This window comes from Lichenostomus cassidix, chromosome Z, assembly GCF_008360975.1.
Source record: "Lichenostomus cassidix isolate B80296 chromosome Z, HeHo_3.0, whole genome shotgun sequence".
NCBI classification, from domain to species: Eukaryota; Metazoa; Chordata; class Aves; order Passeriformes; family Meliphagidae; genus Lichenostomus; species Lichenostomus cassidix.
The window spans coordinates 55,827,555-55,851,882 of record NC_139511.1 but is presented as its reverse complement, the minus strand read 5'-3'; the positions used below and the strand labels follow the sequence as shown (position 1 = coordinate 55,851,882).

The following is a 24,328-nucleotide window of genomic DNA, read 5'->3' as shown; positions in this document are numbered from 1 at the left end:
CTATATAAATGAAAGATGCCATTTTGCAAACTTCAGTTATGAAAAGCTGTAGAAATACATACTAACCTAAATAACAACGAAACTTAAATTCCTATATGCATTAGTATAGCATTCTTTTGATTTTTTGAAAAATCTTATTACTAATTATGCTTGCAATTTATTTCCTATTATTACTCCAATGCATTTTAATTAATTTTAAATGTTATCTTAAAGAATATATGCAATGCGTGTTTAAAGATACGTGGAAAAGCACACTGGAAATTTATTGTAAGTATAAACACAAAGGTAAAGAAAAATACAACTGATAAACATAAAAAGCCTATTGTAGTTGTAGGTCACATTCAAGTTAATGAGCCAGAAATGTTTAGAAACTTGTTTCTAAATTGGTTTGCACCCCTTTTTGAGATACCTAATTTTAAGTATCTCCCTTTGAACCTTCACACATTTTAAACAAATTAGGAAACAGGAGTGAAGTCTTTTGGCCTGTTAAGTGCCTAACAGCTTTTTTTAAGGACTCTTAAGGTTGAAATGCTGTTGTGATAATTAATCTAAATTGCCAAGGATGAGGCATATCTTCTGTTGTTTTAGAACTGAGATGACAGTTTTGAATTCAAGCAGTATAGTCCTATCATGTTATAGATACAGAGTTGTCTTTAAGCCCTCAAGTAGTATTTTCTTTCTCTTTCTCATAGTGGAAGTACAGCATCGTTTCCTTGCAGGTTAAGGTATTCAAATTCAGTTAGTTTATCTGAGTGAAAGATTAAACTTTCAAGTCGAAAAAAGTGATAAAATACATTTTTTAACTCACTGCTCCAATATTAACTACTACATAATACTGGTATTTTGAAGCACTGGAACTTTCTGTGACAGCATTTTGAGCTACAAGTTCAAAGTATCATGCGTCTTTCACAGGCCAAGTGATGTTCTTGGTTTTTTGTCTCACAATTTCTATTCCATCTCAATTCTTTAGGATTAGTTAAAGCTCAATCCCAGTAATCACATAGAAACTTCAGTATTGTTTTACAGAAAACGTGAATATAATATCTGGGTGCAGAAGATGGTTGCCAGATCCCAGGCCTATGGTTGCATTCTCAGTTGGGCAGGAGTGCCCCTCGGTGCACACTCTGGTGCTGTGGAGTCGTGTCATTTGTCTTGTTGGTGTCTGTGCCATCACAGCCCTTTAGGTTGCTTTTTTCTGAGGTCTGAGAGAGAAGAGTCCCTGTTGCCACTGCACCTGGTTATGTCCACCCTGGCTGCCTTGTCTCGCAGGACTTAGCTTTGCCGTGAGGTTATTTATGAAGTACAAAACTTCCAGTTAGACCCAGCTCCATGATGAAGTGGAAAATACTTTCTTTTTTGGGACCCTGTCAGACTTCAGTTCTGTATATTTATTTCAGTCTTCGTTAGGAATTTCATTTCCTTGAACTTTTGGTGTTTCTCTTGACTGTAGCAGGCGATTCTCTTGACTGTAGCAGGCTGCACTTAGCAGACATCTCCACAAACTATTTCTTGTTCAAGGTCTTGCTGTAGTCACTCATTCTGTTGTATTGAGATTGCTTCCTCTTTTTTCAAGGAAGAGCTCCTTCACTTTGCTAAGACTTCCCTAACCTGGCCTAGGGGTCTGTCAGATTGTCAGGATCCCACAGGTGGTGTTCTGGGAAGTCTACATCAAGTTTTGATGCTGTTCTCTGATATTTGCACATGCACACATATACACCCACCATCCTGTCCCACCAGCATCTTTTTTTTCTTCAGTTTTTCCAAAAGTATTTCTAGTTTTCTTCCTAAAGTCCTATTTTAACCCATGAAGAGTAGTATTTCTCCTGCTTGATGATGCAAGAGATTTTTTTGAACAAAACACCAGCATTCAGCATGTCTCCTGATTTTTGCAGAGGGGGCAGGAGCTTGTTTTTTCTACCCAGATTTTCAACAACATCATCAACTTCAGAGCCATGTTGTCGTGTTTGAAGGGGCACCACCTGCACCTTCTTGCTGTGTCTGAAATAGCAGGACCTGTGTTCAGTCATATCTTGCACAGATGTCAACAAGAATTTTTGTGTAATTACTTCTTAGGCGTGAACAAGCAACTTACCTGCAACAGGAGTGTATTTGTCATGTTCTTTTGATATATATTCATCCCAGTTTTTCATCTGAGTCTGTATTTGTGAGACTTCTGTTAGTGAATGGACCAGGTTATATACAGACACACACACTTTTCCTTATGTTCTTAAAATTTGTAGTCTTGTACAAATGCAGCTTCAAAGGCTAATTTTGTAATTTGTGTGATAAAATGAGCAGCATATAAATTGTAGAATAAGGAATAACATTTAAGGCTGTTTAAATGTTTGCAGGATGTATATATATGTGAAGTGGGTAATACATCTCAAGGACTTTAGTAACTTTTCTTCAGAAGTTGCACTGTTGGGTTGACTGTGGCTGAAATAGATGAGTGTTCTTCCCTAACCTCCACAATGAAAAGCATACACAGTAAAATACAGGTACCAGTATTCTTTAATCCTTCATGTGCAATACAGTATTAGAGCTAGTTGTGTTCAGGCCTTGTATAAGACTGAATTTTCTTTGCAACCCTCACACCTGTAATCCTTTTGTAAAATTCATTAAAATGTACTAGAACCCAAAACCAGCATTAGTACCCTGAGAATATATGTGCAGCTAGTTGTAAGTATTCCATTTATTCTGGAAAAAAATGGAGATGGTAAATGAGCTTTTGCAAATGATTTGTAGTTGAAATAAAATAAGTCTTCCAAATCAGTCCATAACACTGCTGTGTTGGGTCATATTGCAGAATGGATGTTCTTCACAGCTGTAACTTTCTTTTCATTTTATTTACAATTCATCCCTGTGCTGTCATTTACCCATTTCTCTTCCTTGTATGACTGCTTTTTTGTTTATCTTCCTGCATTATGTTTTTATTTATAAGAGTAAAAGTTATTGTGCACTTTCTATCTGCTTGCTAAATTCCCTTGATGCATGCTAAGTTCCCATTTTAAGCCATTTTTCATACATTTACAGAATAAATTCAGCACTTCATTCTTGGATTTATTCATATTTTGACAGTAATTGGTAGACAAGTGTGTCTTGAATCTGAGAGACCAGAAGAATAGTTGGGAAAAAGCTTCTCTATGACAGGCTACTGAGCTTCCATCAGCTCTCCAAGGAACCGTCATTTGTACTGATATCATTTGCACTTTTGTTCCCAAAAGAATGTAATGTTGCATAATTCTAGTAGGCTTATTGTAGACTCATTTACAAAACAGAGGTTCTTTGTAAAGGCATTGTATGTGTTGGGATTCACGGATGAGGAGGAAGACATAAGGCTTTCCAGTGAGCCCAGAGTAGGAACTGGTGGTGGTGCATCCTGCTGCCACATTAAGAGAGCTCAGGGACTACAATCACAGTGGATATTTAGCAGAGGGATTTTGTCTGTCCATTGAAGGAAGCAGTTTCTCAAGCAAATGTTATTCAACTTAACTGCCACAGGCTAAGATACAGCAGGTTTTCAAAACATAAGATTTGTGTGAACATATGTAAACTCCATGGGCACTGATCCCAGAGGAAGTTACTGACTTCGTCAGCTGGCAGTTCTTTTGGGAAGTGAAAAAGGACTGTGATGCTTGTAGTGCCTGTGAGTCTTTTTCTTTGACAGTACACATTCACAAAAATGGAAGCAATTGCCCTGGCTTCAAACCTTCAATAGAAGTCTGAAGAAACATGTCTTCCTTTGAAAAGAAAATAGTACTTGCAGACAACTCTGGAAAGCCAAATGTATTGTTAAGATATAAATAGAAACAGCAAAATTGAAACACGAGTTTTGACCATGAGTGCCTGGTACTTACAGGTTTTTTTGACTTGCTGAGTCAGCACTTAAGCTTAGTATTGCTCGATCCTGCATTCCTGTAAAACTGGGAATCACTGATCCCGGTTTGTTTGAGGTTAATGGAAATCAGAACCATAGAACATCTGTGGCCTTACTTGCTGCTCTTAAAAGTTGAAATTAGATTCTGTTATAATTTTATAAAACAAAGCATTTTAGATTATTTCAGGTGTATTAATAATCGGAGAAAATACGACTGCATCTGTGAGTGATAGATGTTAGGTGCAAATAGGTAACTTTTGTATTTTAGAATATTGTATTGATTTATTGCATGAATGAATGTGATGAACTGTTGGAAGTGATTAATTTGTCACTAAGCAAAAGTTAATTAACTTAATAGAAATCTACATTTGGAAAAAAAATCATAATTCTTTGGGAATAAGATATTATTTTAAAATATTTATATATTTCCTACGGCAAAGATAATTACTGCAGAAGCACTGGAATTCTGACAATAAGGTAACATGAAGACAACCATCAGTGAACAGACTACTTCAGCTAAAAATCTACGGAAAGAAAAGAGAGTGGCTTTCACAGAATAATGTTCACCTTTTAAAAGGCTGTTTTTTCGCTTTCATCACAACAAAATTTTTCACTTCTTTAGTGGAGATGAAAACTTTGGATCTTGTTCTGACGGTAATGGGGGCTGTGCATGAAGAACTTCTCATAATTCAGCTGCTTTGGTAATTTAAGTACTGCTTCACATTTAGCAAAAACTACGGTTTGGTGGTTACCAAGCAGGAAAGAAATGGGTGATGTAAGATACTGCTGACAAAAATTTTAGAAACCTTTATTTCGAGTAGGTGAAGTTTATGATGTGTTGCTAACAATGGAAGAATAGGCTGTTAGCAAATGAAGTACAATATAATCTCTTCAAAGTAAATAGCACTTCAGTTAAAAGGTGTGCTTTAAAAATGCTTCTTTCATCATGAAGTTTACAGCTGTGCAACTGCAATTTAGGCCATTTAAATTCACAAAGGTTGCATGTTCAGTATGTATATTAGCACGAAATCTTATTGAAATAACGGTTTGGTAACAGTGAAAATCAGTGTAGGGCTGCTGACAATCGTTGAAATAGTATTTATACTTTTTTTTTTTTTTTTTTGGCAATTGATACCCAAATAGTAGTGATTTGGTTATAGAACAACATAATTTTGTTGTTTTGATTCATTATTTATTTTCATCTGGAAGGTTCTTAAATGGCTTTTTCTAAATGTAAATACATATATATCATATTTATTGAGTGCAGTGGGAATAACTAGGATATTTTGCCCATAGTGGAACTCGTCCTTTGAAGATACTGAAAAACTAAAACACTGATTTTATATCATCTGTGCATATCTACTGTTAACCATGGGTTTTGTTGTGAAAATGTAACCTAGTTTCTAGGCTTCTTAGTCTATAGATTAGGCTGTAGAAATTTAGAAACTAATTCACTATGTCATTGGCTGCCCCTTTGTGTTTCACTGAGTATTTCCTTTGCTGGCTTTGAATACACCCTTCTTATGCCAGCAGGATGCAAAACTTCTGCTAAACACTTTTGGTTTTGGGCTTTTATGCAGATTCACTTCAGTCGTGACACATTGGTTTTCAGATAGACTGGGAATAAAAGGTTTAGAGAAAATACCTGAAGAAAGTATATAAATGTGACATATGTAAATACTGTATTGCTTGCTGAAATATCTGTCAATTACTTATGTTTCTTGGCCATTTTGCCTGCTTGAAACTCCTGCAAAATGGCAAATCTTGGCTACTTTGGTATTTTGTGTAAATGGTGTTGTATCTGATATTCTGTGTGAATATTCTGTACATCTGGTAAATTCTTTCTGAAGTGATCTGCTTTTTGTTTTAAGAGTTGTTGCCTGTGATATTTGGGATATATTGTATTATGTATATATTCTGAACTTGAAGCATTAATGGTTCTTCGGTGCTTCCAACATCCAGTGGTCACATGAAAATGAGGTTAATTTTAAAGCTAAAACTGTTCTTATGGTGCAGTTTTTAATTGCTTCATATGTATGCTTTTACAGTTGAAGTTTCTTGCATTGCTGTAGCGAAGACCTCAGTATTTATTTTGAAATGTGGGAATGAATTAATATGGAGCAAAACAGTCAATAAGTGTATGATAAAACACTTCCCTAAACTGTAAAAGGTTTTAATTACATCTAAAGAGGCCTCAGTGCTATCTTCACTACAAAAGACTGTGTAAATTATTTGTCAGTGGTGGTCTGCCAAAAAAAACCTAGGGGACAAGGCAAATCAGACAGTTGAAGTTAATTAGTGCCGTGCGTGCATCACCAATGCAGAGAGGCTTAAAAGCCACCAGCACTACTCAACATATTTGGGAAATAATTTTTGAGTTTGGCTCTACAGTGTGATTTGACTGTGGGATCTGGAGAATGACTTTTTATGTGAGTTTTATGAAAGCTTGCAGCAGAATAGGAAGTGGAATATTTTGTTAAATAATATCAGTCACGAGTTGTGGTAGCAGTTAGAAAAAACCACTTCATTACTCTTATTTATGGCAGTTTATTCAGATGGTGTAGTACTCAAATTGTGGACAGTTTTTTAAAAGGTGCTAACAGTAAAATCTAGTAGCTTTCCAACACTGGAGCATTTTTTCTGGGACTCATATATGATCAGCCCTAATTAGATACCTCTTCAGCTTTTCTGAAAATCTTCTGTATGGGAAGAAATTAATTCTGTAGTTTTGTTTTGCTTTGTAGATAAAGAGTTAGGAAATTAAATTATTCATTATATTGTTGAAAAAAATTATATTAAAGCAAAGTACAAACTGTAATTTCATCAGCATATAGGAATTGTATACTTACAAAACAAGTATCAATCATACAACTTTCAACCCTGATTAAAACTATCTAATTTTGGAGATAAAGGCATGCTACACAATGTGCTTTGCCTGATGGCATATCTTGAAAGAATAAAACTGTTGCATTGCTTAAAAATAAAATATAAAGAAGATACTTAGAAAAGGAATTTCAGATTCTGTACAAGTTCTTATTTCAGTGTATTAAATACTCAATAATAACAGTGTGGAGTTTAGCTTCTAATGGTTCCAAGTCCCAACTGGTATCAGTTTGAAATAACTTGGGTTAAAATACTTGTTGAAAGCATAATGAAAGAATGAACTACATTAATCACTTCATTATGAAATAAAATGTTTTATGCAGATATACTTTGTGCTTCCTCAAAATGTCAAATTTCTCCGTATCAGCACCCCAGGAAGAGAAAAAGCTGGTAGAAAGAGCCTTGGGAATATTGTTAGATTTTTCCCTACGACGGGTTGGAACCTTGCATATATTTCCAGTACCTGCTAATTTAAAAAGCAAATTAAAATACTCTTTCTCTATACAGTAGCATAATATCTGACAGTCAATCAGCTCTGTACTGCCTTACTCTTCGAACTTTTAAATTCTTCTCCTTTGGCAGTAGTAGAACGAGAATGTGGGATGTAGGTTCAGATTCCCCACACTGGCTCCCCTTTCAATATACTGAATGTTCCCTATCCAATTGCTTCCTACTGGTTTTTGGTTTTTAACAAAATATTTCGTTTGTAGGCAGTTGAGAAAAGCTCGAGCACGAGGCAGTTGCCACTGGTTGGAGACAATGTGCCCTGACTGCTTTGCAGACCTAACCAGTGAGCTTTGAGTGCTGTTTTTTGTCATTAATAGTACAAGTCAGCTGTAGAACATGGAAGCTTTTCTTGAAGTTACTGAAATATGTCACATTGATATCTAGATGGAAATAATTTTCTCATTATTTTAATATTTCGTTTTTTCCTGTGTATATCATTGTACTCATGTGAATAAATACAGTTCTTTCAAAACAATAAGGTGATCAGCAATTATAAATTTATGAAAATATATAACTACCTTTTTCTTTCTCTTTTTCTGCTATAGGACAGATCATACCAGAAAGAAGATTTGTAGAAGCAGTAAATCGTGAAGCATATCAGTATCAAACTGGTGACTTTCCAGCAGAATGGGAAGGTAAGTCCCGAATATTTTGGTTTTATTTCAAGATAATTTTGCCATTGAATGTAGGCTCTGTGTTTTTAATGGAAAGCCTAACTATGTGAACTAGTTGTTTGTTATCTTTAATTTTAAGTAAGACAGGCTTTTATTTAACTGCATAACAAATATGAATTCTTAAGGTAACTTCTTTAAAAATAGGATAAATTTTGTTTAGGAAGTCAGTACTTAATGAAAGAAAAGCCTATGTGGACATGACTTATTCCTATTAAATGTGAAAATATTTATGCCTGTGAAGGATCTGATTGAGTAACCAGCATGAAACATGTTAAATAACACAAAGCTTCCTTATTATTCCTTCACTGCAGTATTAATATATTGAGTTATTGGTGGCACAGTGATGGGGCTTCCTTTTTTTTATGGTGTGTTTGGTTTCCTATGCTCTTCCTTGTGCAATCTAGTAGGGAGTTGGAGAACCTGTTAATAATAACCATTTTATCCCATTGCTACTGATTAAATTCTTGCCTAAAAATTTGGGATTCAGGGAAGTTAGAGCATTTCCACAGGATTAGCTGACCAGCTCTTGGAGGAAGAGAGAAAAGAGAGAGGGGAGTGTATGTTGGTCTTTGAGGTTGGTAGGTGCTTGAGCCAAGTGTGGGGTTAAATGTGACTTAAAATCCAGGACTCGGCATCACAAGCAAGAAGCCCCTGAAATAGTACAGAGGCTACCCATCACTCAAAATGCATTTTGGAGAGAAAAAGACCTAGGCATTTCCCAGAAGTTGGTAGGTTTAAAGCAAACAGATTTTAAGCAGTATGTATTTAAGCTCTGGAGTTCCAAATTGAATATTCTGGTTGCTGGAAGTTTGCATGAGTTCAAAAAGTGATTAAGAGTATTGGTGGAAGAAAAGTTGTTCTTATACACAGACCTTACTCTGGTTTAATTTGTCAGTGAGCTGTAAATTATTTGAATCTACAACATATTTTGAGGAAATGTGTCAGTATACTTGCTTTACATCATTCTCTGTCCTTTATGCTCCAAGTTCTTTTCTGAGGTAGATGATACTGAGCAAAGAAAAAACTCCAGGCCCATTATACCCCTTAATGGAGTCAGTAGAGAAATAGAAAACATTCTCATCTTGCATTTTATCATTGTCATTACACTAATTCCTAGGATTTTTGCTGCGATCAACTGAGGCTAATATTAACATCTGGAAGCTTCTGAATGAAAGGTGTTTCAACACTATTGGCAGAGGTTGCCAGCTATGGTGAAACCACTGTATCAACAGTTTCTGCCTCCTACTGCTGCGGTACCCTCAGTGGGTTCACAAGTCTTATACTCTAGTTCTTCCTGATTCTTTGTCAGTCCAAGGTAGCCATCTTCTGAAGGAGAGCAGCAACCTGATAAGCTTGTCCTTGCTAAATCATCTGAATGGGAATCTATTTATCCAGCTTTCTGAAGGTCTTCTTCCTCATCCAAAGGTTCTCCAGCCACCAGAGCTCATCTTAGTTCTGTGTGACTGTCATGCAAACACTCTGCACCACAGACACAGAGAAGCATGTATGAAGCTTCAGGTAACTCTACTTTGCTGTGATTGGATTCTCGTCCAGGGCAACTCAGTAGTCTCTGCACTTGGCTGGAATTAACAGAAAACAATGTGGACAGTCAGACTGTCTCAGATAGGTGTGAGCTAATAATCCTTTCACAAATTGTCTTAGACTGGTTCAACCAAATTGCTATACGAACCCATTTCTTTGGACTGCTGGGATCTCTGTGGCACTAAGAAGCTTCTGCTATATCTCTCTTCGGAAACTGAGCACAAATCCATGTGATTTGACAGTGTGGTGCCTGGGAGGTTGCAGTTTTTTGGGAGGTTTCAAGTGACAAGACAGGGACCATAAAGTCAGAATCCAGATGTTACTGGATACCACCTCAGGTCATTGCAGGGAGTAGGAGAAGGGACTCAGGTCTCTGAGAAAAAGAGTGTGGCTTGTGGTTGGGAAAAAACATACCTGTGGTCATCTCATGTCATCCTCAGTGAGCATTTTGCATGTAAATCACTCTCTCTTTTGAATGCTTTTGTTATTAGTATTGTTACTGTTACTGTTTGTTTCCTTATCTCATTGCTGTTTCCAGTAAATTGTTCTTATCTCACCGCATGATCTTTGCCTTTTGTGCCTCCCATCCTCCCCCCTGGCTACCCTCGGTGGGGAGGGGTGGAAATGGAGGGGAGACAGAGGGAACAAGGGAGCAGCAGTGTGGTTTGGGGAGCCTTTGTGGGAGAACTAAATTGGGGAGTACCATTCCTCAACCACAACAGTACTGTATTTCTGTAGAAAGAAGACATACATGCACGCTTTTTCCCCCTGTGCATTCATTAAGCAGAAGACGTATGTAGTGTCTGCTTCTGAGAGAGAAAGATGGAAATTCCAGAAAAAATAACATGTACTTTTTTGTCCAATGCCAGTCTAACCTTTGCAAATGGTTTTGTGGATGCAGATTTTAAAAAAACCAAAGCTGGTACTTCTCCTGTGGGTATAGAGGCTGTTCAAAGAAATTGTTGTGTCTCTGCTGCCTATGGGGGTGTGAGTTAGGGATGCAGGATGCTCTGAATTTCAATTCTCCTGTAAAGAGAAAAATTCTCAGTGAGTTAAAGAGGAGAAAGAATGGAAAGTGTAGATAGTTCAAGTAATAATACAGAGGCCAGTTATCTGAGTAAAACCAGTTAAATTCAATATTTTTAGACACTCCTTGCTAAAAGTCTCATTACAATTCTGTCCCAATTTTGTCCTCTTTAAGATTAGTCTAGAAGTTTTCCAGGCCCACAGGACCTATGCTGAATTTTCACTCTGTATCTTCTGTGCAGACTCTTGAAAATTTCCCAGTACATTCTTTCTGTGGGTGTTCACATTGTAATTTGTCCTATTATGGATGCTGATCATTCCAGCAAATAGCCTGAAAGTTTGCAGGAGTTCTAAAATACTTGCTGTTTTCTCTGGTCAGTAAAAGATTAATATAAGGTTGGAAGGTTATTAAATATTTCTGTGTTTTCTCTTTACTCTTGGACTCTGCTGGGCACAAACTTACATCTCCAGGAGCCTCCTCTCCAAACCCTGTGTATGTACCTTGGCATCCATGGCCTCTGCTTAAGTTTTGGTAGGCTCTCCTTCTTATCCCTCTCAGGCTTTTCACCTTAAGGACTGTGCTGAAGAGTCTGTTGCCTTATCATCTCTCCTTTTCTTGGGATCTGTAGAGACCTGCTTTTACCTGTGTTTTGTTCTGCCAGGACTCAGTCTTTCCACCTGTGGGCAGTTTGTAATGGCCACCTCATTTAAAAGCAGTCATCTCAGCACCCTTTCCCTCTCTCTGTTGCCCTACACAACTGTATGACTAGAAAAAGAAACCTTTTGTGACCGAAATTAATAAAAGTACCATCCCTGGAAATATAGGCATGACTCGTCTAAGGAGAACTTTCACAAAACCAGGGACAAAGGACAGTGTAAGTGGAGGGAACAGGCTGTATTGAAATTGTAAGAGAGTCTGAGTTAAATCTCATTCTATACCTAAGACGTTTAACTTGGACATCTGGTAACCTAAGGAACTGATTCTGGTGCTGTGTTTGTCAAGTTTTAAACGTGTAATAAGGTAAAAGGGACTGAGTAGAAAGCTATAAAGCATCATCCAGATCACAGACTCAATCTGTGCTAGCTGTTTCTTTGACTCTGGAGAGGGTATTTGTGTACTGGTCCTGGGAGCTTACTGAATACAGGGCCAAGGGTTTATTCCTGAAGGACTTGTCTGGAAATTTTCTCCTAAAGATGATAATTTTAAGTACTCTGCAGGGTTTAATTATCTACATTCTCAGACCTGTGAATTTTATGAAAGTTCTGAAATGTCCATTAAGGCTTTTGTAAAACTAAAACAGAATCCCTTGTGTTATCCTTAGTGTTAGCTCTTTGTACACATAAAATTCAGTTAATTTTAATTTTAAAAATCAAAAAATATATTTCCTCTTGTACTGTAGTTTTGAATTTAGAATACAATCCATATATGTAATACAGATATTGCCTGTTTTTGTTTAGGTGAAATCTCTTACGTTTTACTTCAAAGTGGGAGTGCCTTCTTTTCCCTAGGCAGTATGGATGCACACAGATAATGTTTCTGTATTTTAGTTCTGAATGTTCACCTACTGAAGAATGTCTAATTTATCTCCTCAGGACATGTCAGTAGTGCTCATGAGGGGAGATCTGTAATTTTGCATACCACAGAGATTCAGGAGATAGCATGCTTCACGCAGCATTTTATTGTCATCTACTCCTAATGTCTCTTTTTTTCTTACTTGGTAACATAAAGTGATTAATGGGAATCTTAATTTTCATGTTCACTTTTGTGGTCATTGCAGTGTGTTATCTGCCAGTAGGAGTCTTAAAGTTCAATGAAAATTTCATGCATACTAATAAGAATGCAAATGAATGCTGATGAAAGAGTAAGAATGTCTCAAGGTAGGAAATGTCCAGCTTACTTGCAAAAAAAAAATTCCTTTTAGACAAAGGTGGAATTAAAATTAGTACATCCAGATAAAATTAGAAGCAGCAGTTTTAAATGGAAGCAATAATTCATTTTGCCAAGGCTTTTGGGGAACAGGGAAGCATGTTTTAGTTGCACTCAGTACATACATGTTACCTTCTCTGCCAGGTTTAAAACATCTTGACTGACAATGGTGAAGGCATTTGTTTTGTTAGCTTCAGGAATAGGAATGCCATGTAGAATTTTTTCCCAGTGATAACTTTTTAAATAAGTATATGCCTGTGTTCATATGTTGTTCAAATAAAATGTAATGAAGCACCTACCTGCCTTGTTTCCATCAGCAAATATTGGACTGGGTTATAAATCTATTCAGTAATTTAAACGTGCATTCACCAAAGGTGTACTGCAGGTCATAAAGAAAGGTGTGAGAGTTTTTCTTTACTCAACTGTATACACAGATATATTTTCCAAAGAGAATGCAAAATATGTAAACTTCAACATATTATTTGCTTGGATTTTGTTAAAGCTAGTGCTAACTCAGTAGAAAATTGATTATATTTTTGTGTATATTCGTTCTTCCTTTGCTAAATTAATTTCTCCTATGCCTGAGTTATGAGATGTTGATGCTTTCTTGAACGATGTGTTGGGTATCAAAATTTTATTGATAACTTGAAAAATAAAAATTTGTAAGGCTTTTATAATTTTTCCTGTGTCAAAGAGAATCCCTTGAAAGCTGGTGAGAATTAAATATATTAGAGTCCTCCCATTCTTATTCCCAAAGATTAAGGAGTAGTCAGGTAAATTATTAGTAAAATGTATTGCTTTTGAAAGACTGATAAAACTATTACATGCTAAAGTGCAGTATACTAAAATATACTGAATTCAATTTTCTTTGCTTTTAATCTTGTATTGTATCTTGAGCTTTATATTTGAGAATATGGATTTGAGATAAGAATATTTGAGATTGAAATGGATTTGCACAGAGAAATATGATAATGTTAAAGCTAACTAACTTTATCTAATGGATATAAAAAGATTTTAGTAATTTTTTTACTGAATTGCTCCCTCAGCTATGTGGCAGTGAAGAAATCTTTCATTAAATTATGACTTTCTTATGCAGTTCATTAGAGATATTACAGTTAATTTACTTGTAGTAATTCAGAAAATAGTATCAATATTTGTGTCAACAAGTTTTGTGTACAGTTAAGCTGAAAAAGATTTGTACTCCTTACATTTATTAGAAAAAAAGGAAGGTTGACAGCTCCTATAAAACCATGCATTCAAGTGTTTGTTATAATTGGAAAGAAAAATAGCACAATGTTAAAATTGTGTGCATTATTTATGTATTTAAATAGATCCAATTTGATTATGGGATGTTTGATATGAAAAATCTTCCTAAATTAAGGTTTGTTTTGTTGCTTTTGAGTGTTGGTACTGAGTTCAGTTAATGAATGAAAATGCATGGTGTACTGCTCCTTGCTTCACAGCATCTCTTCACAGGACATGTGTCATTGTGCTACCCTTCACTGTTCTGTTTGCAGCTTGTTAAACAAAGTAGATAATTAAATGATAAAATCTTTTACTAGAAGTATTCTATTCATCTGAAAATCACTAGTTGAATAACTGCTAAAAGTCACAGTTGGTCTTTAAAGAAAATCTATTTTAATGCTTATATTTCAGCAGTACTTTGTAACTACAGCTCAATTTTTGTTGGATTTCAAACTTTTTCTTTAGGGATCAGTAATTATAATAACCTGAAGTTAAAATGCAGTGCTGTTTTAAGAAAATACTGTCAATTTCAAAAAAGGTGAATCAATTTTTACATGCAGAGAGCTGTGGGATGGAAAACAGTACTATCCTTCTGACCTCTGGTACTATCCTACCATAGGGCAGAAGAAAGGTGTGGCAAGGTAGATGATATTTTGTTGAAAGTAATCTTTACATTTCGGTGGTTTAAAACTTTTATTTTTTTATGAGATATTTTGAACTACTCTTTTTCCTTTTTTTCCTCTGGCTGTATCTTTTATTGATTAGTGTCTAGTGTACGTACTTCTCTGTATCTGAAATCTCTACTACTTTTTTTGCTTTCCTGAGTGATGTTGGAACTGTTGCTACGTATGGCCAAAGTTAACTTCTGACTGGAGGAAAGACTTGTGGGATAAGATTTCTTCATGTTGCATTGTTGGTTTTTTTTCAAGGAGTGTCTGCAAAGGCTGCCAGCTGAGAAGTGGCAGTCTCAGTTTAGTCTCTTATCTTGCCAGATTTTGCTGTTTAAAATCCTTGTAGAATTTAAATGTTTGTAAGTACTATAGGTACCTGCAAAAAGTCCTATGCTTCTACAGATTTAATAGAAAGTCATTTGGTTGTATTTTAAATTACCTTAATGGGCTGTTTTTCTTTCCACTGGCATAAAACTTGCAGAAAGGGTGATGTTGACTTTTCAGAGCTCAGTCACTTCTCCATAATGGCAAATTTGTGTCTGTTCTTTGTTAGAACCTCTGAGAAGAGCTAACAGGGGCTGCTTGTACGAAAACTGGTTTGAGAAAGCTATTTAAAGGTAGATATCTACAGGAAGTGGCACCTGATAGACAAGAACCAAAAGTATTACCTTGCTTCATATCATTACATGTGTTTTACCATTAAACGTTACCATTAACCAAGGCTTTTGGTCTTGCCATCCTGGCTAAATTCCAAGCTGTTATACCATATTGTCTCTCTTTGTTCATATGTGAGTTGGAAGCCATTCCTCCTAAAACCAGTTGCATAAAGCTGCTGAAGTTGTGGTGTTAGTGTTTTACCTTCTATGTAATTGCATTTCCGAAGTGAGATGATGTTTTGACTCCATGAAGGTTTTAGTTCCTTAGGCTTGTCTGACTCATTCTCTAATTCCCCTCAAAATACAGCACAGATGGTTCTAGAAAATTAAAATTTGGAATAGTTCCTTCTTAAAGCACTTCTTAAACTTTATAGATGGCTACAGGTGAGGCCAGGAATTTGACTGGGTTATAACAAAACATTCTTTTCATTCCAATTTTCAAGCATAGTAACAAAAATCTTAATTATCAAAACAAACATATGCAATAACATTTTGCTGTGTCTCAGCATTTGGAAGCAGCTTTCCTTATGTTTGTCATTCTGTTCATTACTGGCTACTTGCATTCTGCTACTAATTAATTTGAAAAATGTGGGCAGAAAAGACAAATGCGTTTGAACTATCCAACCAAGTATCTACCAATTGTGTGGATTAAAAAGTCATGAAAAAGAGCCACAGTCGTGGTATTTCTAAAGAATGATGTCAGGTCATTTCTCTAAGTAATGTCTGTAATAGTTGGAGCTTTCTCTTTTAATTCATTGGCTGAACAAAGCAAGGCCTGTCAGCACCTGCAATGGGGTCTTTGGATTGCTGCGTCCCAGCAGTCCCAGCTAACAGCAGTGTTAGTGATGGGAGTGAGCACATGTCTGTGGATTTTGTTAATAAAACCTGAGCCACAGGACAATTACCATTGCCACTGCTTTAATTTCTCCATTCCCCTGCTGTCTTTTCCAGTATGAATTGACTGAGATGGGGAGGGAACCTTTCCCCAGTCACAGCACCTGCCCCTCCATGAGGTGGGTGGATGTGCTTCAGTCCAGGCTCTGCAGTCCCTCAGTCAGGGTTGGGACTGTAGCTTTCAAGCCTGTAAAGGAATTAGTAACGTAAATAGGTTTTCAGCTTTAAGAATGACTAAAGCATGTACAGGAATCCTTTTCCTTCAGAGTGGTCTAAGGCTGTTCTTAATTTTCATCAGTCGGCTTCTCATTTTCTTAAGGTGTAGCTCAACTCTGTATTGCAAGCTCAGCAATAAGCCTGTGCCATGAGCCCTGCTTTTCAAGCCCTCTTTTGACAGCCAAGGTGATATGTAAACTGTGCTCAAGTTCTCCACACAGAGGTGACACCATCCGCCACTCCTTCCTTCTCTGAAGACTGAGCATTGAAAAAGGAAATAACATCTTCTGTCATTTTGGAAAATGGCATGGTTTGACAAGTTGTTGCAAATTCTATTGTAATTTTTTCATAAATATTTACTTTCTGTTACAAATTAATGGTAATTTTGAGTTTTAATACTGTTTGTGATTTTTTAAATAATCCATTTGGGTTTTGTTTTGTTTTTTTTTTTTTGCAGCATGGATAAGGAAAAAGAGAGAAGATCCACCCACCATTGAGGTGAGATGAAATGTCTTTAAATTTTCTATTGTTGTAATGAAACCACCGTAATTAATTTTTAGCGGACTCGTCTGTACAATAATCTGTAATTTATGGGGGAGAATTTAGTATGTTCCTTGCCTAACTGATGAAAATGTACTGACTAGATATCTAACACTTAGAAAAAAGTAAAATAAGTGGAAATATAAAACCCATTATTCTTTAGTCATTATCTGTGAAAATTCTTTTAAGATGATACACATTAGGTTATTTAAGCTGATCATAAACATTGAAGAGTCTCTTCCGTTAAACAAATTCTGAAATTACTGCTATGACTTTTTAAATTAATGCAAGGCTTTTTCATGGTAGTTGACATTAAAATGTGGGTTTCAAACCCAGCTGCCAGTGGATTCATCAAAACAGGAAACCCAATTGCACTAGCATTTTACACTGCTAATGAGATAGGGGAGTTGCCACTATGTCTTTATCCATAAGAAAAAGCAGAGAAAGGTTCCACAGTGTCTGTCATGCTGATGAGCTTGTAAAGAGTGGAACAAGTTTGGCTGCTGCTCTGTGTATACAGATGCATACACACACATACATGGTTTGCACAGGATTTCTGTTACAAGTTGCTCTGCACCAGCTAGGAATGAGAGAGAAGATAAGGCATGGTTTGCTGCAGAAGATTAAAAATGTCACCCACAGAGGCAGATCCTTGACTTTCATCAGGAATAACTGTGTCAACTTCAGTGAAGATAAGCTGGTATCTCCAGCTGTTTGGTCACTGAGATCTTCTGGAACATCCTGGCTTGTGAAAAGTTGTCCTGACTGCCTGTGTGTTGAGATGACTTGGGGAAGCTTGTCTGCTAATGCTGACAAACTGTAACATCGAAATAAGCTCCCACACAGTATTCAGCTTTTCAACTAATTCTCTCTGTCCCTCTTTCACACTTGCCACTGAGGTTATAGATCCATGAATGAAAGAAGTTAAGGTTAAATTCATCCTTAAAGCTATTCAGAGAAGTACCAAATGTGGGTTTGTTTTTTTATTTTTTACAGTTTTTCCCTCTTCCCTCCCCAATCTGGTTACTTGTACAGAGTCATGGAAGTGATAATGCAACAGTTGTTCCGTCTGGGTTTGACCTCATTTTAATTACTTGTGGCTCATGCCAACTGTATGCATACAACTTTTATTGTAGAAATTACCGCTTAATGTGATACTTGAAGAGAGGAGGTGTTTTGTCTTTTGTTCTATCATTTCTGTGAGCCAGGCTGCTACAATAGTTGCTCTGAGGTAAACCTGCTCCAAGGCAGGCAGCCTTTGGTCTGAAATTGGTGTAATAAAGTTCCTCCTGGCGGTAGAGATGTTGATTTGTTTTTCAAAAAGGGAGCAAGAAGTCTTCACAGGTGAGAGAACTGTGGAACAATAGTGTTCTAAATATTTTACCTTCCAGAAAAAGCAATTTATGGAGAGTGAAAGATTGCTGGGACTAATGGTGCGTTCAGAATTACATGACTGCTTATATTTTCAGTTTCATGAGGTAATAGCTCTGAAAAATAATTTAGTATCTAGGTACTTTACCTGCAGGGCTATGCATTGACCTTATCACAGAGCAGAAGTGATAAACTAGGAATTTGAAAATAGTTGTCTTTTCAAGTAACCTCTAAGTAGTTTTTTCTTGTGTAAGGAAAAGTAATTCAAATATATGTATGTTAAAAATTCTTGCTAGTATTTTGAAGAGATACTGAGCTCCAGTCATATTTTAAATATGTGATAGTGAAGCTTAGGTTTTTTCTCTGTGTAGAGCGCTGTGTGTGATCTACTTTTCTCCAAATGGAGAAATTCTAAAATTCTCTTTGAATGGTTTTCCTTTCTTTCCTGTCCTTTGCCCTTCAATTTATTTTCTTTCTAGTACCAGACGACGTATGTTAAACTTTATTAAAATTTCTGTTCCACTTCTGTGTAGCCTACCATCCTCCTTTTGAATCTTTTGTTTGGGGTTTTTTATATTTGTCTGACTTGATTTTTATTCAGCTCTTGGCTATTGGTAGAGGTTGCCAAACTGCTCAGGCTATCAGGTTTCATGGTGAAGTCTATGGTGAATTTTTAGCTGGAAATATTGGAGACATACAGCTTCACAAACCAGCTGGATCTTACTCATCACACCGATGGCCACATTTTGGGAACCAGTAGTTTGGTAAATACTGTAGGCTAACAAAATATCATTCATAATCATCAGGACATGTCAGTCACTTAAGTGAGAATGAATGTCACTTGTTCCTGCTTACTAGGGGTCGTAGTAGTTGGGTCATGACACCAGTTAAGTCTGTTGATTTTCTTGAGATTTGGTCATGTTTTATATTCAGGCCATTCTTTCTTCCACAAACACCTAACTGATCTCTTTTGGTTTGTTTGTTTGTTGTCATTATAAAGTTTTCACTTTGTCTCAGAAGAAGTTGGTTTACCGCTCTCTTTCTTTAGTTTCTCTCTCTTTTCTTTTGGAAGAATACTCCAAGTCAACTTGTGCTGTCTTAATTGTACCACATCCCTAATGGTTTCTTTCCTCCTTTTTCTCCCATCCTTTTTTCTCCATTTTTAGAGGAAGTCACTTGGACTTCCCTGTCTGGTTTAGATATAACTAATGAATGTTGGTCTTCACCTTGGTTGTTTCTAACCTGGCCAGTCACATAAGGAATGTTAGTGCTGGAAGCCTTGGGCTTTAAAGTTGTCTTCTGGGATACTGGTTAACAGTTGGTTGCCTTTTGATTTTTTTACAGCTTGAAATATGCCAAGTATCGACTCAATTATGATAAGGGTGATAACTTGACAAATTAATGCAGATCAAGTTGTTTTTTATGTTTTGCTTAAACATACTCTGTTCCTATGTTAATCAGGGAATCTGTCTTGATATAGAATTCTGGATCATGCCTTTGCCCTGTCTAAGCATGTGTGTATGTGTACAATACATATACTCCTTAGTAACAGGTGAGAATCTGAGCTTGAATAAGTATATTTTTGCAGTCCTGTAGCATCCTATCATCTGTCCCTTTATACATGGGACAGATGATCATATATGTTTGTCTGAGGAAAATCATTACCTTTATGCCTATGCAACTCTAAATTATATTTTAACCAGTTTAACAAGGGATGGATAACTAAATTGACTAATACATTTCTTCTCTATGTATATAGGAAAGTAGATGTATGTAGCAAGTTTTTTGGCAAGTAGGAAATGTGTCATTGTCTAGGAACCTTACAGTTTTAAATTAATGAAGATGTTTTAAAGGCTACTAATATTAAAATAATTTTAATCAAATGCTATTTTGTGGAAGTAGATTTAATAACTTATCACTTTACATGCATATTAGTTCACCTGCTGAGCCTTAATGTTGTCAGAATTTATTAAGAAAAGTTGTCTTGAGATACAGCAGTTGTTTTATAGAAAGGATGTTCCATTCATGCAAGTTATATCTTTGAGAGGCTATTCCCTTCCATTCTTTGAGCCATAGTCCACCTTCTGTATGGCTCATCCAGAAGTTTGTAAGGCAAATGTAAATGTGCTATCTTGCCTATGCTCCTACTTCCCAGCATTCTTTCTGGCTACAGATTTCTCTACAGACTTTAAACATGGCATCTTTCATCTTTATATTTTGAAATTTTCACATCTTGTTTGGAAAGGATACTCATGGAATACAGGGAGGAAACCTTCTCTCTTCAGGCCTTTCTGTGCCTAACTTTTATTTGATTTTTTTCTTATTTCAGAGGGCATCAGATTTGTAGAGGCTTTTAAAGAATACTGCTGTCTATGATGCAAGATATCTGAATGTATTTAGAAATCTAACCTTTATTTTCTCCTGTAATAGGTGTTGTAGCTGCACACTTCTTCTGGCAATGTCCTGAGGTTCAAGGGTATCTGAGAATCTTGGCGTTAAGGCCGTGTCTGTAGAATAGAGATAGAAATAGTTATAGACTTCCTTGCAGTGCCAGAAAACTAATGAGGAAACTGCAGTTAAGGCAATACTGAGAGAAACTGGTCTGGAGAGAAATGTAGTTTATCTCTGAACCCACCAACATAGTATCCTGCAAGTGGTAGATGTGAGCCTATAGTAACACATGTCTGTGAACACAGAGCTTTGTACCAAATAGCACTTTCGTGTTGATATAGGTGCTGCTTCCTCTGCAGTGCACACAGGGCTGCACAGTCACAAATCTCAGTTCAAACTGAAACCTCTCTGTTGCTCTGTATGCATGTGTGCATTATATTAATACTTCATGGGAAGTAGATTAGCATCAATATCCTGAAAATAGTTTGAAATTGAAAGCCACAGTAAATTACTGCTTTTCTCATGCAGTATGTACTTGTTATGTGGTAATAAAATTCAGTGGCTTCGGAATTGCACAGTTGCATAGAAGGTAAAATGTTTAAAAAATAAACTTTTTGTGATGACACCACTATTCTTTCAAACTATTTCTAGCATTTCCATAATTATCTGTTTTGACAAGCTCCTTGTCAAAGGAGGAAAAAACATACTTCAGTGAGTTGTAATAAGCATAAGGTTTCTTCCTCTCACCCTTTGAATCATTACATTGAAATTAAATTCTCTTTAGTTACCACAGTGGATATCTACTCTTCCCATTTCCTTGATCATAAGTATTACTTATTTGAGAGATGGTATGATCAAAAGTAAATTCAGTCATGGAGATTAGTTTACACAGAATTCACATTCCTTTAAGGAGAATGGAATGCAGTTTAGAAAAATGCTTTGTTTGACATTGTTGGGATTACATGTGATAGTTTTCCCTCTGTCTGCTTTCAGATGCTTCAGTTGAGAACTTTTAAAATGAGAACACCAGCATGGAGATTGTACATTCTTACATAGAGACTAGGTCTTAGCACAGGAGTAATTTACTCCCGAAGCCACCCAAAGCTGCACAGTATGATTTACAGTTTAAAGAAATAATATTTTAAAAGAACAGGGATAAACATGTCTCTGAGCAAAATATTTCTCACCATTGTTGTCCAGAATCACAACCAGGATTTGGGCCATATTTAAATAACTTAGGTTGCTTTAACTAGTATTTTGCATAGTAAATCATGCATGATCCCAGAGACTATTATTACTCAGTGCAAAAGGGCAGTAAAATGTGACAGTATAAAGAACTGAGCTACAAAGACCTTAAGTAGAAGGGAGTAGTCATAGAAGTCAATAAAATAAAAATTGAGCACTTGCAGAAGCTATTGTCTTTTAGATTTTTTCCTCTTGTCCATTTTAACTTTATCTTCAAGTTTGAAACATTGCTTGTGCTTGTCAGCCTCCACAGAGGAGTATTGGGGCACCAGTTTGTCCCATTGCTTCCAGATTGCCCATGCTGCAGATGTATGCAGAGGAAAGAGCTGCTGCAGCTCTGCTCTGCTGCTCCTATCCGTGTGGGAGGGAGTGCATGGAGTATTGGCTCTGTCTCCTAATTCTCTGTCAGCACAGCTGAGCGGGGGTGGAGGGCAAAGTGAAGTGTACCAGGAAAAGGGCTGGTACAGATTACATCATATGTAGACTGAGGAGAAAGCAAGGACCAAACTGCGACTGAGTCACAGCTACAGTTCGTTGTTTGCTCTGTGGGGATCAGGGCTGTGCATTGCCCTTTATTCAGGACAGAGTGCAGTGGTGCCAGGCTTGTGTTTTTTGCTGCTTCTACACAGTTCATCTGTGATCTTGCATATATATTTGGTTCTGGACAAAAATCTTTGCAGTATTATAAAAATAGTTCAGGCACAAACCCCTACTGTCTGGGTGTATTGGTGATATACTTTACAGTCAAGCATCTCTTCCTTTTGCCTATTGTTACGTGTTTTTGCCAAACACATGTGTTATGCTGTGGTGCCCTAGAAACTATGTCAGCTCATGCCACAGATTCTGCAGTTCATAAGTAGTGCTGTAGTACTTCAGTAACAGTTAGCAAGTAATAGCACTACTTCTCTGTAGCTTTAATTTAAACAAAAATTTCGGTGAGTTAGAATTAGAATTTAACTGATTTAGGTTGGTAGTAAATGTAGTATTAGCACTGCATTAAAAACTCAGTACTGAAACTGATCAGAGATTTGCTTAAAAACTGAACCTGCATAAAGCAAATCTTACATTGATTTGATTAACGTTGTTTGTCTATTGACCAAAGATATTTGATGTATGTTCTTTACAAAATTAGCAGTCACTTCAGTCAGTGTTTGATTTAAATAAGTATTTTAGCTAATCCAGATAAGCCTTTCTATTTCAAAGTGCTCCTCTGTTTTTGCCATGCAGTGTCAGCCTTTCATTTACTACATTATTTCTCATTCCCAAGCTGGTAATGCTGAGCTCATGTTCAGTTGCTAAGTTATCAAGACCTGCCCAGGATCAGAACGTTCAGTGCTTCCCAAAGATGAGGTCCTCTCACTGCCTCCTACTCTTTAAAAATGATGTAATAGCCAATTATTTCGTCTTGCCTATTTAACTTGTCAAACTGGAAAATGGAGTTTAGTTAACCAGTTTGGTCATATTCTAAAAAACGGTGATTCAGCTTGTAGCATTTTGCCAGATTTTTAGTTAATTTGATAATGAAGAAAAATTCTGACATGTTAAATTTTCTTACAACAATCAACTTTTTTAACACTGTGCCAAAGCCAATTTTTAAAATTCCATTAGTTATTTCTTAAATTTTTGTCAACAGGTATGAATTTTAAACATGCAGAATTCAAAGTTCAAGTTAATTCATGATTAAACATGGAATATTCAAACTAGACACAGAAGGCAAGTATTTTATGAATATGCACTGTCTGCAGCTCAAAGATCATTAATCTGTCCAGATGTTTCTCAGTTCTGGCATCAAACAGTAACTAGCTAATCCTATTAAAACCAAGAGAAATCATTAGTAGTTCAACATACGTAATTAAAGATAACTTGGCAAGTTGAAATAGTTTCTAAGGCAAAATAAAGAAGCTATTTATTTCTGATTTAATCAAAATACAAACCCGTCTGAAATGAAATGTGACGTTTTTCTTAAAATTTATAATAAATAAACCCCTTGTAATTAAAGGGTTAGGTGTAGTGTCTTTAGAAAACCTTGTGGAAAGTGCCAATCTGTTAAAATAACCTTTAAACCATCCCCTTTAGACATTGTACATTGGTACTGCATATCTAGACACCTACATCCCTAGAGCTCGACTCACAACTTGGCGCTCAGGAGTTTGAAAATGCACAGTGCTGCTGTAACTGATGGCTGGCTTGAGGGCCGAGGGGAATACAGTGAGGGAGTAAGAGTAGGGTGGGAGTGGTTCCTCAGGCTGTGGGGTTCAGGAGGTGCTGCAGGATAGAAAGGGTTCTGTAAAGCCATTTGCCTGTGGAGAAGACTAGCAAGAAATATTCAGCAAAGACTTGTCACCACTAAAACAGTAGTGAAGGAATGAGTCTACAGAACCCTCTTTTATATTCATGACATTTTCCTTCCAGGAGGAACTAATTTTATTCATTCTGTGAGGCTAATAGTTTATTCAGGAAGGGGAAAGAAGTGACAATATGGGAGTCTTTCAAGATCAAAAGAACACTGCATCCCAAATATCGACCCTGCAAAGCAGGCCTTCCAGTACAGCCTGGTAGGCATGTAAAATCTTTTGTCTAGGTTTTTCTCCTTGTATGGAGTGGAGGTGAATACAGTTTCCAAGCAGCAGATGATACTTCGTGGTACTACTCAGCTGCCAGAG

The 24,328-nt window shown here is 36.5% G+C and overlaps 1 protein-coding gene across 1 annotated transcript in view; it reads left to right on the top strand.

The window, feature by feature from the left end:
* NDUFAF2 (NADH:ubiquinone oxidoreductase complex assembly factor 2) overlaps positions 1-24,328 on the top strand; it is a 60,888-nt gene that overhangs the window by 29,880 nt on the left and 6,680 nt on the right. The window contains exons 2-3 of the mRNA XM_085042260.1: positions 7,813-7,902; positions 16,576-16,616. Coding sequence (XP_084898386.1) covers positions 7,813-7,902; positions 16,576-16,616 — 131 coding nt within the window. The remainder of the gene's footprint in view (positions 1-7,812; positions 7,903-16,575; positions 16,617-24,328) is intronic.